At 36.0% G+C, this 12,999-nt stretch overlaps 1 protein-coding gene across 1 annotated transcript in view; it reads right to left on the bottom strand.

The window, feature by feature from the left end:
* su(r) (dihydropyrimidine dehydrogenase su(r)) overlaps window positions 1-12,999 on the bottom strand; it is a 73,167-nt gene that overhangs the window by 16,777 nt on the left and 43,391 nt on the right. Inside the window, exons 7-10 of the mRNA XM_089094751.1 lie at window positions 8,881-9,045; window positions 7,275-7,427; window positions 4,099-4,219; window positions 1,648-1,910 (exon numbers count right to left, since the gene is read on the bottom strand). Coding sequence (XP_088950877.1) covers window positions 1,648-1,910; window positions 4,099-4,219; window positions 7,275-7,427; window positions 8,881-9,045 — 702 coding nt within the window. The remainder of the gene's footprint in view (window positions 1-1,647; window positions 1,911-4,098; window positions 4,220-7,274; window positions 7,428-8,880; window positions 9,046-12,999) is intronic.

Here is a 12,999-nt window from a genome sequence, read left to right as displayed (position 1 = left end):
GATGGAAAATATATAATTTGGGCTATATATTTGCACAACAGGGCGACGGAGGGGGGGATAAAATTTTTGCACGGTGTGAAATTAGAAAACAATTCTTATTACATGATATGGAGAACAGCTATACTTAATACATTAGGCATGCAGAACCGCCATAATTTAGCCCCCCCCCCACAATGTGCAAATATGTAGCCCAAATTCATTTCTAAAGTATTATATGTGTGTCTTACTTTTGTATATTTCCTTCTCCGTATCGGCCAGTAACGATATCTTCAGTATTTTGTAAACTATTCGAGATTGTTTTGTTTGATGAGATTTATGATAAGTGTGAGATGCCTCCACACCAGTTTGGTTTTCGAAAAGGCCTTGGGTGCACCCATGTACTTTATCTTCTTGCTAACATATTGCTTGATGCCCATCTCTCGCGAGAAACTTTGATCTTAGGTCCGTATGATGTCAGGAGAGCTTTTGACTCTGGGATTCATGCCCAGATTTTCGTTGAGCTGTGTAAGTGAGGCGTGCGTTCTTCTATTGTAAGGTCACTACGTGATATGTATAGGAACCTCAAGCTTCGTGTTCGTTTGCAAGATGGTGAACTTAGTGGGAAGATATCCGTACACAAGGGAATTAAGCAAGGGGCTATAACGTCTCCTACTTTGTATAATTACAGTGTTAATGATGCACAACAGGTTATCTCTCCGAGTTAGATTTGCAAGCATATTGACTTGTCACTTCTGGGTTTTGCAGATGATCTTTTAAATCTGTCTTGGTTCCTTTCTTCATTAGAAAATGATTTCTTGCGTCTTGAAAAGTTATGCTGATATTTGTTTGCAGTTTAATGTAGAAAAGTCTGCTGTTTTGTTCTTTAATTGCCCTGAAGATAATGCTACAGTCAGACTTGGTGGAATTACCGTAACACCGTCTAGTCACATTACGTACCTTGGCCTCCCGATTGGTCGTAATCTTCGAGAAACGCAGTCTTTGCTTATTGAACACCTTTCTAAAAAAGTGCGCATTGCCTATGCGGGTGTTGTCACTAGCCGTCGCAATTCAAGCCGTAAATATTTGGCTCGTCTTTATAATGCAGTTGCTTTGCCTCATGTCTTGTACCTGTCTCCTTTTTCGGAAGCTCCTGAGTGCACGAAACAAGAATGACATAAGGTCGGTGTTTTTCAAGTATGCCCGATATCTTCTTCAAGTGCCGCCTTTTGTTAGAAACTGCCATATTGCTGTGAAATATGGAATTGTCGAGCCTCTGAGTGCCGTGGAGGAGGTAATTCAGAATTACGTGAAAAAACTAGAGCTCCTGGATCACGAGTGGGCCCACCTTCTCAAATAGTTGTGTTATTATGTAGTTCTTTCTGTTTGTATTTGTTTTTCTTGCCAGTTTTTGCTTTTTCTTTCTTTTCTAGTTTGTGCTCTGTCTTTTTCTGTTTATTGTAAGACAGGTTATTAATAAAATTCATTCATTCATTCATTAGGATTGAGCGTCAGAGAAACATATTAGAAGAATATTAGGTAGGGGGCATACCACACAAGTACCCTTCTGTTTTTGGAATTTCGTATTACGCTGGGTAGCGTTTTTACTTTTCTTTCACAGTGTTTACAGCCATCTCTCAGCTTATTAAAGTTGTTTACAAAAGTAAATACCTGTAATACACTCGCACCACACTGAAGAAACTGTAATCCTGCATCTGCTGAATCAATACCTCCTGTTGCTAGAATTGGGAAACCAGGTAATGCCTTGGCAATAGCTGAAACTGCACGCAAAGCAATCGGTCGAATGGCGTTGCCAGATACTCCACCATAAGTGGTTCGTTTGTCTTTACCCACTGCGGGCCATGATGTGCTATCTGCTTTGACTGTCACCAGGCCGGAAACGGTATTTGTGGCAGTCACACCATCAGCCCCTCCTATGATAAAAAATATCAAGAATAAAAATACTTTAATTTAGTAAATAAAAAAAAACTCTCCGATTTCTTTTTGTTTTGGCAAGGCACAAATAAACTTAGCTTTCAGAGGGATTAAGGGGGAGACAGCCCAAATCTTATTTGCGGAAATTTTTGCTAATTTTAAGTTTGACTCGATTGTTCATTTAATTTCTATTTAGTTTGGGTTTCATTTATTCAGTTATAGCAATGTCTGATCATTTTAAGCTTGAATCATTGCATGACTTTATTTCTGTTCGTTTGACGTTACTCTTTACTTTTCTAATCTATCTTTTTTGAAAACGTTTATAAAATTAATTTTTGTTCGTTTTTCTTTTAATTCAAGTAGTATTAAATTCTTTACCCTGTCCTCAGCAAAAGCAAGATTCTGTCAGCAACTTAGAAAAGAACGAACCACGGTCTATAGTAACCAAAATTAATAAAACGTTAAAAAACTTGTCAATCAAAAACCAAAATTATTGGCTTTGGGGGGTGGGGCGGTGGTAGAATATTTAAGATCCTTTTACTCTTCCAATCTTACCGTACAATCATAAGGAGATTCTATTATAAGGATGCCCACAGGCAACCAAGGAACAGCTTAGACCGATATGAGAGGCAAAGAAGCTCCAAAACCAACGGCTGATTAACTATAGCAGAGGTGGACAAAAGTTAGGAAATGTTTGGCTGATCTGTATGAGACCGTTCACCAGATAGTTGTGCTAGTCTTCTCTGGTTGCTGGACAGGGAATTGGCCAATCATCAAAAGTGCTATGATTCGCTTGACATAGAGTAGACGGGTGCCAAAACCTAAGGGAACTCTGCAACAAATGTTATACCGGCGACATCAACGGTATAAGCCATCAAAGCAGGCTATGAAGTGTCATAGCTAAGGTAATCTTCAACTTTTCAAACTTGAAGCTTGCTAGCTCGTGGACCAAAATACAGAAGATAGGTAGGACTTGGAAGTGGCATGCACATAATATTTAATTCTCTCTGTCCCCTTGGATCTATATATTTGTCACCTCAGTTTCAAGCAAATATGAACCTTTTCGTTCGAAGGTGGAAGAATAGGTGTGCATATATGAAAATCATCAATCTCATGTCCCATTGGCTCAAGGTATTTTCCCCACAGGTTTCAAGCCAATAAGAAGATCAAATACCTGTTCACTTTTTGATTGAGAAGTCAGCGGTCGGGGTGGCCACTTTGGCTTATCAGTGGCACTACGTGGCCACTTCGTGCTTATCAACATACGGGTTGAAAAAATTATGTCCCAAAGTTTGAGGTGGCGCATGACGGTTCTTTTCCCAAGAAGTCGGTAGTAGTGAGGAAGGAGGGGGCTGCAGAGGGGCCACACACCCCCTTTGATCCTAAAATAAAACAGATGATATATCCTTGAACGATTCGGGTTCAGGTTAAATGCAAGATGTCTTAGTTTCCTCTAACAAGCTGATGGTAGGAGATATATGGGGTAGGAGATATATGGGTAGGAGATATGGGGGGAGGGAATGAAAGGAGCAGAAAGCCAACTTCGTAATTCAGATTGAAAATCCTTACAGGATTCTACTTGAAACAAGGTGAACAATACATGCCTTGCTGGTAAAACTTGGAGATGAGGGAGAGGGAGGGGGGAATTACTATATTTAAGCGATATATTTTTATGATTATTTCTAAGCAACATGGCTGTTGTCCATTTTCTGCTCTAAATTGTAATTCTTTTCTTCTTTATTTATTTTATTTGAACTTTTAAAATTTATTTTGACAATAGGGAGCCTTCGATTCGACTTTAGCAATCTGTTGTCTCTTTAAATTTTTGTTTATCTACATCGCGTGCTAAATCAAAAGCTTTAATCTATAACCTATATACCAGAATATTTTGTCACCTTGTCCACTTGAGAAACTTTTTTAAGCAAGTCCCCATGTGGTTAGATGTCATTTGGGATCATCTGTTAGTCAGGCCAATTATCCAATTAGGCCGATTATCAAAATAAGGCCAATTATCGGGGGCACCAAAAGAAGAACGAACCTGCGCAAACATTATTTTTTTACATCTAATATAAATAATTTTTTTTACATTTTATAAAATTTTTACATCTTATAAAATACTTTTTTTTACATTTTTGAAAACTATAAACGATTTAAGCATAAATATAAAAAAAATGCGATTTATCAAACCTTGATAAGCTGCTTTTGCAATGTCAACAATGTTCGTAACATTCGGAGTCAGTTTGGCGAAGAAAGGTATCTTGACTGTTGAACGAACCCACTTGCAAATATTCTCTACCAAATAGGGATCCTAAAAAAATATGGATCAATAAAACTTCTTTATTTAATGCTTGTTTTTGGTTAAAGCCATATAATTAGCATTTTACTCAGTCGAGAATGTAACTATTCCTTTTTTACTTAAAAAAGATAGCATTTTTAAATTTTACACGGGAAAAAGCTTTTGTTGCTTTTTGGGAAAACAATTTCTTTTAGGGTTGGAGCAGCAAATATTAGTAGAAACGATAGTGTATTATAGAACAGCATGGCTTAATCTTCATATACAGCAAACAAAATCCGTAATTCTTGAGTTAGAGGCCCTGAGGGCTCACTGCTTTTCCCGCAAGTTAGCTGGTCTACACTGCCTCCTATAAGGTACTTATTCTCTTTAAATTGTATCGGTTGATTAGTACTGGTTAGATGACACGGAAGCACCGCAACACACCGTATTACCGAAAGTTGGTTGATCTACCCTGCCTTCTTTGAAGTAAATATGTCTTATCAAATGCTATTAGATAAACACGCGTTACAGGACTCGGAAACCTCGTGGAAGCACGGTGGACTGATTCTCTACTTGGTCAAATGGGACCGGGGGAAAATCCTGCTGACATAAGGCTGGGTGACAGGCTTTCTCCCGTTTCTGTAAAAAAAGGCCCAGGAACTGAATGTTTGATTCGAGGGCCTGTGTGTGATCAATTATTGTGAAGAATCTTTTTTCTTTTGTTGTTTTTGAGAGGACTCGAAAGAGAAACACAACCCTTTCGAAAAAATGTCAAATGCATACTTTTGTCTTAGACACGATGGTAATTGTACAAAATCGTGCATAAGTTTATCTATAGAACTGAGTAGTTTAAAAAGAAAAGTTATTAAGGCATTGTAAACCATAAATAAGGTAGTCTAAAATGTAGAAATATCTACACATAACTCAAGTAGAATAAATGTATCTTTTTATTTCTATTTTCACTTTGAATAAACTACAGTTAATTTTATTGTCTCAAAGCAAATATTCTTTATATTATTCCTAATTTATTTAACTTTCTTTCAAGCTTTTTAAAACCTTATCTATTTACGTTTTTTGTGAGTTTTTTTTCAAGGACAGCAAAAATAATGATAGTCTACAACTATTACTGACAACCCATTGCAGTACACAACCACAAGAGACAAACACAGCTGCGAGAGCTCCTCCTCTAACCCACACTATTCAGACACTTCACTCTTTAGGCTATATATTACCATATATATATAAGGTAGTAATTTCTAATATTACCCCCATATATAAGGTGGTGATTTCTGAAGCAAACCTTCTAAGCAATTATACATTTGTTTTTTGTAGAACACATTACCAATGCGGAAAGTTCTAGGTAAAGTATATACAGGTACCGTTATTATTTGGACCTGTCATTACATCCTGTCGAACTTCATTTAATGACTTCACCTTCCAATAGTGTACCCTAACATTTATCGAGACGTAGATTTTAGCTTTGAAGTTTACCCCAATTATTTCTTCAGAAGTTAAAATATATTCTACAAGCACTGTTATCCACGATTTCTTCTTTGTCTTGTTTGAGACTACGGTAGAAAACTGTACAGTAACCACCACGGAATAGGTTACAAAAGAAATAACATTTGAAATAAGATAGGGCTAATGAATAGTTTGGTATAATCAAACTATAGGATTGAGGATGGAAAGATAGATATATATAGAGGATGGAAAGATATATATAAGATAGGTATATATAGAGGATGTAAAGATAGATAGATATAAATATATATAGAGGATGGAAAGATAGATAGATATAGAAAGATAGAGAGGCGTTACAGGTCATGGGGTCCTTTTGGAGACTAGTTCATTGTATTTATTGAAGGATATTTGTTTCTCGTTAGAAAATATATCTTTTAGGAAGACTTGTTCACTTATAGTCAGGACAAGGATACAGTAGATATCAACTCAAAGCGCAATTTTAACATACACTGAGCTTGATTTAAACTAAAACTGTAAACTTATAAAAATATAAAAAGGAGAACACTGCTACCATCCTTCAGGTTTCTATAAAATATACATAGCTTTATTTTTTGTAGTTAACCTGTGAAAAACAGGCAATTCAATCTAAAAATGATAAGGGGGGGGGGTATCCGATGATTTTTTCTGGAGGACGATAGTCCAAACAGGAAAATAAACACGTTTATACCCGTATTTTCTACAGAAAAGCTTCTGACCAATCTAGGAGGGGGAGAGGGGGTTTACTCCCTTTTACCATTATTATTTGGCGTTATTATTATCCCTTTTAGCATTATTATTTTCCTGTTTTCCAAACAGGAAAATAAACGCGTTTATACCCGCATTTTCTACAGAGAAGCTTCTGACCAATCTAAAAGGGGGAGAGGTAGTTTACTCCCTTTTACCATTATTATTTAGCATTATTATTATCCCTTTTAGCATTATTATTAGCATAATTATTTTCCTGTTTTCCAAACAGGAGAATAAGCACGTCTATACCCGCTTTTTCTACAGAGAAGCTTCTGACCAACGTAGGAAGGGGAGAGGTGGCTTACTCCCTTTTGGCACACCACCCATATCAGTTTTCACTATTAAATATTGAATTATTACGAAGAGGGATGTTTTGAATAGATTAGGACGGAGAAGGAGCGTGGACAGTTGTGTTGGTTTCAGTTAGCTTGGTGCTGCAGTGAGTTATTAGTAGTAATAGTTGCTGTAGTTATGAAACGTTACTATGTCATGAAACGTTACTACGATTTTGCTCACTGATTTATTAGTAACATCCTTCCAGAAAAGTAAATTTCATCTAATCTTTTCTTACGACCTCTTTTCATCCTATTCCAGGATGTTCTTTTGCATGTAGAATTACTTGCATCTAAGAATTTTGAGGTGGTATTCTTCCTAAGCTTTAAAAAAGAAAAAAAATGATAGTTGCCAAGTGTTCTCAGACGCAGCGTTTCCTTACATTTTTTAAGAGTTTAAGATTGAAGCTCAATATACAACCCTGTTCACACTTTGAAAATGTGTCATTTAAAAATGCTCTCAGATACTCTCAGAGCGTCCAAAGAAAAGAAGATTCAATATGAGTCACCTGTCCACAAGCGAGTCCCATTCCCTTTTCACCCATTCCATGGGGACAACTCAGATTCAGTTCTAGTGCATCTGACCCAGCATCTTCTGCTTCTTTTGCCAGTGTCTTCCAGTCATTTTCATCAAAAGAACACATAATGCTTGCAATGACGATCTAACAAAAGGAAAAAACAATTATCATGAATGAGAAAATTACAAACTCTAGGGATCAAGGCTCATATTTTACAAGAAGAGGACTCTTCTAAGCTTATAAGAAGCAAACATGATGGCCTTTGGGCATCTTTAGGCAGTCACTAGTTGAAAGTGGCAGCACTGAAAACGCCAAAAATAGGCAATAGAAAAAGTGAGAGAAGGAGAAAAAGAGAGAAAAAAGAGAGAGATAACAACAGAAAAGTTTTTTGGGATTTTTCTCACGCAAGCTGTTGTAATCTGGAGAAAGACGGACCGACAAAGGGGAATATTATTGTTTTTGATGCAATTCTATGCCGTTCCTTGTACCGTCGAATACGCCAAATATTAGATTTTAACAGAACTTTTCGCACTGACTTCAAACATGTAATTTAAATTCTTCCACCCCCCGTTTTTTTCATATTTTTTCGGGAACTTCTTGTGATATTCTAAATTTTAAAACTAATAAAGAAAAGTTTGAAAAAAATCGTGGTTTGAAATATAACCTTTATGAGGGTTTCCTTTGAGAGAGATTTTCAACGTCACGTAGGCCTACTGGAATCATATGATTAAGTTTAACCCCAAGAAGTGTACATATAGCTGGAATATATACATAACACTGGTTTGTTTTAATTGAAATTGCTTTGTTTCAGTTGAGCTAGTGTCGCTTTTATATTCGAGTTAGACAAAATCATCACCATATATATCGATTTCTCTTTTTGCGTCATTATTAAGACTAATATAGCTGCACTAGGCGTATTTACAAAATCGAATTGCAGGGCTGTCAACTTTTGTGTACCTTTAACCAAATCACCTGGATCACATCAAAGCTATTTTGAAACGTCCCCCTTCCTCTTGAGAAGCTCTCAATATGATACTTGCCAGAGTTGAAGTGACAAGAAGGCTTGCTGGTACCAAAATTACCAAATTAGTTTACACTTCCGGTATACTACGGGGTATATTACTATGTTGGGAAGTACAGTAATGTAAACAGAATTATTGTATTATTCCAAGCTAAGTCTTATCTCGTTAAAGAGACTAGACCAATAGTCGGATTACTATACTTCAATAAGAGCATTCCCCTCAACCGGGGGGCAAGAATGAAGGCCATAAAGTGCCAAAACACTAGTCTTTAAGATAGTTCAATTACTTTAAATAAATTTTGTTAATGATTTAGGTTAACTTTATCAAAGGAAATCTAATCTAATTAAAATAATTTAATAAGATTGAATTAACTAAACAATTAAATAATAAAAGCAAATTAAAAATTTGATTCAATAAGAAAAATTTTATTGTCTTTTATGTTAAATTATCAAGGAAAATCAACTTTTAATTGGACCGTTCTCTCAAGAGGAGCTGTAATAATTTCATACGATATTATAATTACTATCGCTGGTGGTACAAACTTCGCAATAGAATGAATAAACAAAAATCCTTACATGCTTTGGGAAGTCAGATTTCAGCTCAGTTACTGATTTTAGCCAATAAGCTTTTGTTTTTTCCGAGATAAGTTCAATATTCAGAAATGCTCCTTGTCCAGGTCCATAGTTGTGACTGGTTGTCGAGCCACGGACGATACGGGGCGAAACGTTTGTCACCAAATCCTAGAAAACACATAATCAGTCAGGTAAATATTTGTTAATATGAATAATGACAACGAAACAACAGCTACAGCCATGGCCGTATCCAGGATTTATTTTCGGTGAGAGGGGGGGGGGTTACAAAAATAAGTTCAAAAACGCATAGAAAATTTGGTTATATGTTTTTTGTTACGTTTTTACGAGCCGGACAAACATCTCAAGGGGGGGGGGGTCAAAACCCCTAGCCCCCCACCTGGATACGGCCTTGGCTCCAGTCAAGGGAGAGCAGAGTTCGATGTGTCGGCTTAACACTTTGAGCAACTGGTGTGTTATACTAAGCAACGCAAACACCTTCAGATAAGAATAAAACAAAAAAAGAGAAAATAAGAATTATAACATAAGAGAAAGAGAATAGAAACAAGAGAAAACAAGCACAAAAGCCAAAAAGAAAAAAAGGGAGCAGATGCAATCTTAGCACGATTGCAGTTGAATAAAAAATTCGAATTGGTTTTTCATTCGTAAGCCCCGTCTCCTAACAAGGAACAATCTTAAAGACAAACTTAACACTTAAATGAAAAGACAGCATTTTGATTAACCTGTGGTAGCATAGTGGATCGATGCTCTGCTTGACAAAATGGGGATCGGGGTTGATTCCCACTGCCACAGGGCTGGGTGACAAGTTTGCTACCTGTCCATATAAAAAGACCCAGTAACTAAAGCAGCGACAATAACCTTTCAGCATCCTATGCGCCATCAAATGCTTTTGAGGAAGTTAATTCTTTTGTTTTACATTTTAATAACTTCAAACCTTAAGTCTGAGATTGTAGGAACGAAATCCAAATGGATTTTTAATTGGTCACTGTTGGGAGACACGGTAAATCCTTCATGTTGTTGGGTGTTTATATCTGGCTAAAAATTTACCACATTCCAGAGAATGAGAAGTTTACGAGAAGCCTGGCATCATAGAATATTAAAAACCACAGATAAATAGTTATGTAATACAGACATGTTCAACTGACAAATCCTTCAATTTAAAAAGAGGGGGTCAGGCTAGAGGGGGTCAGGTATAAGCTACTCGGAAAACATTTTTAATAATGGTACTGCATATTGGAAGACAGTGTGACAGTGCCTAATAAACAATATCTATTAAACAATCATAGGGTTAAAACGAATAAGTAATCACCAGAAATCGTGATTAACATCGTATACAAAAAACATTGATTACAAAAACCTTTCATAAACATCGATTGTTAAGACTAGACTAAGCTTGATTTTAACATGCACTATTCATAAAAAGAGATTAGGAAGGAAATGAAGAAAGACGGACCCAAGCATCAAATTGGTCGCTCATCAAAAAGTTGTTCAAATGGACGTTCATCTACCTTTTGTCTATATTTAAAACACCCAAAATTATGTTGACATCGAGGTTCAGACTCCTGATATTCTGCTAGAAACACTAAGAATAGTATAGGCCTGGCGTAAGTTATGCGGTTCCAAAACACTTATTTCTGAATAGTTCAAAATTCTTCTACTTTGACGAAATAGTAAGAGATGGCTCTGATGAGAGCCAAAATTTTTATTTGGAATCCAAATTTTTTGTCACCCGACGAAAAGAATTCATTCCAAAAGCAAATTTCGTGTCGCCCGACGAAAGCAATCATTGTGTGGAGATGTGCAGTTTGCTTTGTGCTTCGCTCGAAAATACTGCGCTTGAGGAAGTGTAATTTTTTTTGGATTGAAATTATTTAGGTAAGACTAAGAAAAACTTGATTTTGCATTGTAGATTAGTCAAAGAAGTTTTAAATATAAGCTCGTAATTTCTCATGCTTTCAGTGTTGCTACTCCTTACAGTAGGTAAAAAAATGAATCATGACTCCTCATGAATCATGAATCATTACTTCAATGATCATGACTTCAAAATCATGAATCATGACTATCAATGAGTCATGACTCCATCAGTCACCTCATGACTCCTTTCAACAGCCTAATTATGTGTTTGATCGGAGTAGCTTATACATAAATAGATCTGTGATTGCAGAGTCTCTTGGGGAAATCCCTAAGAAGGGGATTTCGTCTCCCAAGATTGATTGGATAACCCCCAAGAATAAATCCAAAAGCGTTGCCCAAAAAATTGTCTTTTTCTGAAGTCTTAGCCTGATAAAAACTTGTAGTTGACAAATGTGTTTTTTTACAGTCAAACGGATTTTATTTAAATTATTAAAAGCTTCCTGTTTATACGCTGTCCTTATCTACTAATTAGTAGTAAAATTTACTAATGGCTGTTAGATTCCTTAGAGGAGCTTAACAATTTTACTGACATTTGCTGGCTTTCAATAAGACATTCTAGCTGCAGTGGACAGATTGGTCGCAAATCGCTTTCGCATCCACAGGGTCGTATCCAGGATTTTTTTTTTTCGCGGGAGGCGGTATTTTTTCACATTTTTTTTTTATGTAAAAATTTATTTACGTCAAAATGAAAATTATTTTTGATTAAAAAAATTGTTAAAAGAAAATTTGAATTTTAGCGGACTTTCTGTACATTTATCCATCTTATAATAAAGAAAATCATATTTGAACCTAAGTTTCACTGAAGTGCATTCATTTTCTTTCTGACACTAGCGAGACACTGGAACTCGTAGAAATTTTCTTAAAGGCTCACTTCAATGCTAATGTTTATATATTCGTCCGTTCTGTAAATATATTCGTCCGTTCTGTAATGTTTATATATTCGTCCGTTATCAGCACCAAAGTAAAATGATTTTTTTTTTTCATCAAGTACAGGTAAAATCATATATGCATCTTAGCTATGAACAAGTCAGTAAGGTTATATGTTTTAGACTGCTCATTTCGAAGAAATATGCAAATATTTATAAGTTGCAAATTTTTACGCTGAAGATTCTTTTGAAAACTAACCACGGGTTATTAAAAAAAACATACCCTTTACTTTTAAACATCCTTTTATTAAACACAGAACGAAATCTTTTCCTTCCATTGTCCGTATTCTCCTTCCCATACCTATTCCTTCTCTTTTTTTTCTTTGAACTTTGTCTCTGTATTGTTGCTTTTGAGTCTACACAGGGAGCACAACTTCAGCTTTAGTAAAATAGAAAGTAAACAATCAAGTTTAAAGAATAAATTCAATTTTGCCTAGTCTCAGCTTGGCCGTCCAAAAGTAAAAACACGTATATATACTTTTCATTATTCCGAGAAAATCGTCTTCAAAGTTTCTTAAGTTGTGTGGCACTTTTGCCACCTATTTCACCACACTAGACCCAGGATTGAAGTGAAAATTTGTTAGGATTGGAATTAGATAGTATTCTTTACAATTATGCAATTAAAATACATGCCAAAGTTCGCTGACACTGCCAAATGTAAATTTTTCAACCTTTGGCAAATGGGCCAAAATGCTACGGATACGTGTTTTTGCCAGAAAAATCTTTGCAGGGTGTTTTATTTGGATACTCTTGCATATACCATTCAATTCGTCTAACTGAGCTGTATATACTGTTTCATGTATATACGCATTTTTACCTTTGGGCAGCCCATAGTTAACTATGATTAAAAGTTTTGTCGTTAAATTATCTATTATGTATATTATGGGTTGGTCAGTAATAGCTTATTCAGCAGGAGGAGTCTGAAAGTCTCTATAGCAGCGTTGACAATGCAGTACAGTTGTACCGCTTTGGTACAATTTCGAACTCCTGATACAATGCGGTACATTTGGAAATTTCCTGGTGCAATGAAAAGTTTCCGGTACATTTTGGTTTTATTGCTCCTTTGTGACTCCAATATTTGTTCAAGTTTTAGTTTACCGAAAATTTTCTTCTTGCCATGGAAAATCTTTAACCTTCTGTTCAGCTGGTACAAAGCAATCTCTGGGGGCACAGTTTTAGCCCCAAAACTGATACAATGTATTTCGCAGCATTGGTAACGCCATGCCATTTCCACAGCCAAAATCCCGTCCATAATAGCCATGGA

The sequence above is a fragment of the Artemia sp. Qi Xiang Cuo genome, chromosome 9 (assembly GCF_049724085.1).
Source record: "Artemia sp. Qi Xiang Cuo chromosome 9, ASM4972408v1, whole genome shotgun sequence".
In the NCBI taxonomy this organism is placed as follows: Eukaryota; Metazoa; Arthropoda; class Branchiopoda; order Anostraca; family Artemiidae; genus Artemia; species Artemia sp. Qi Xiang Cuo.
The sequence above is the reverse complement of the archived record's forward strand: the minus strand, read 5'-3'. Positions and strand labels throughout refer to the sequence as shown.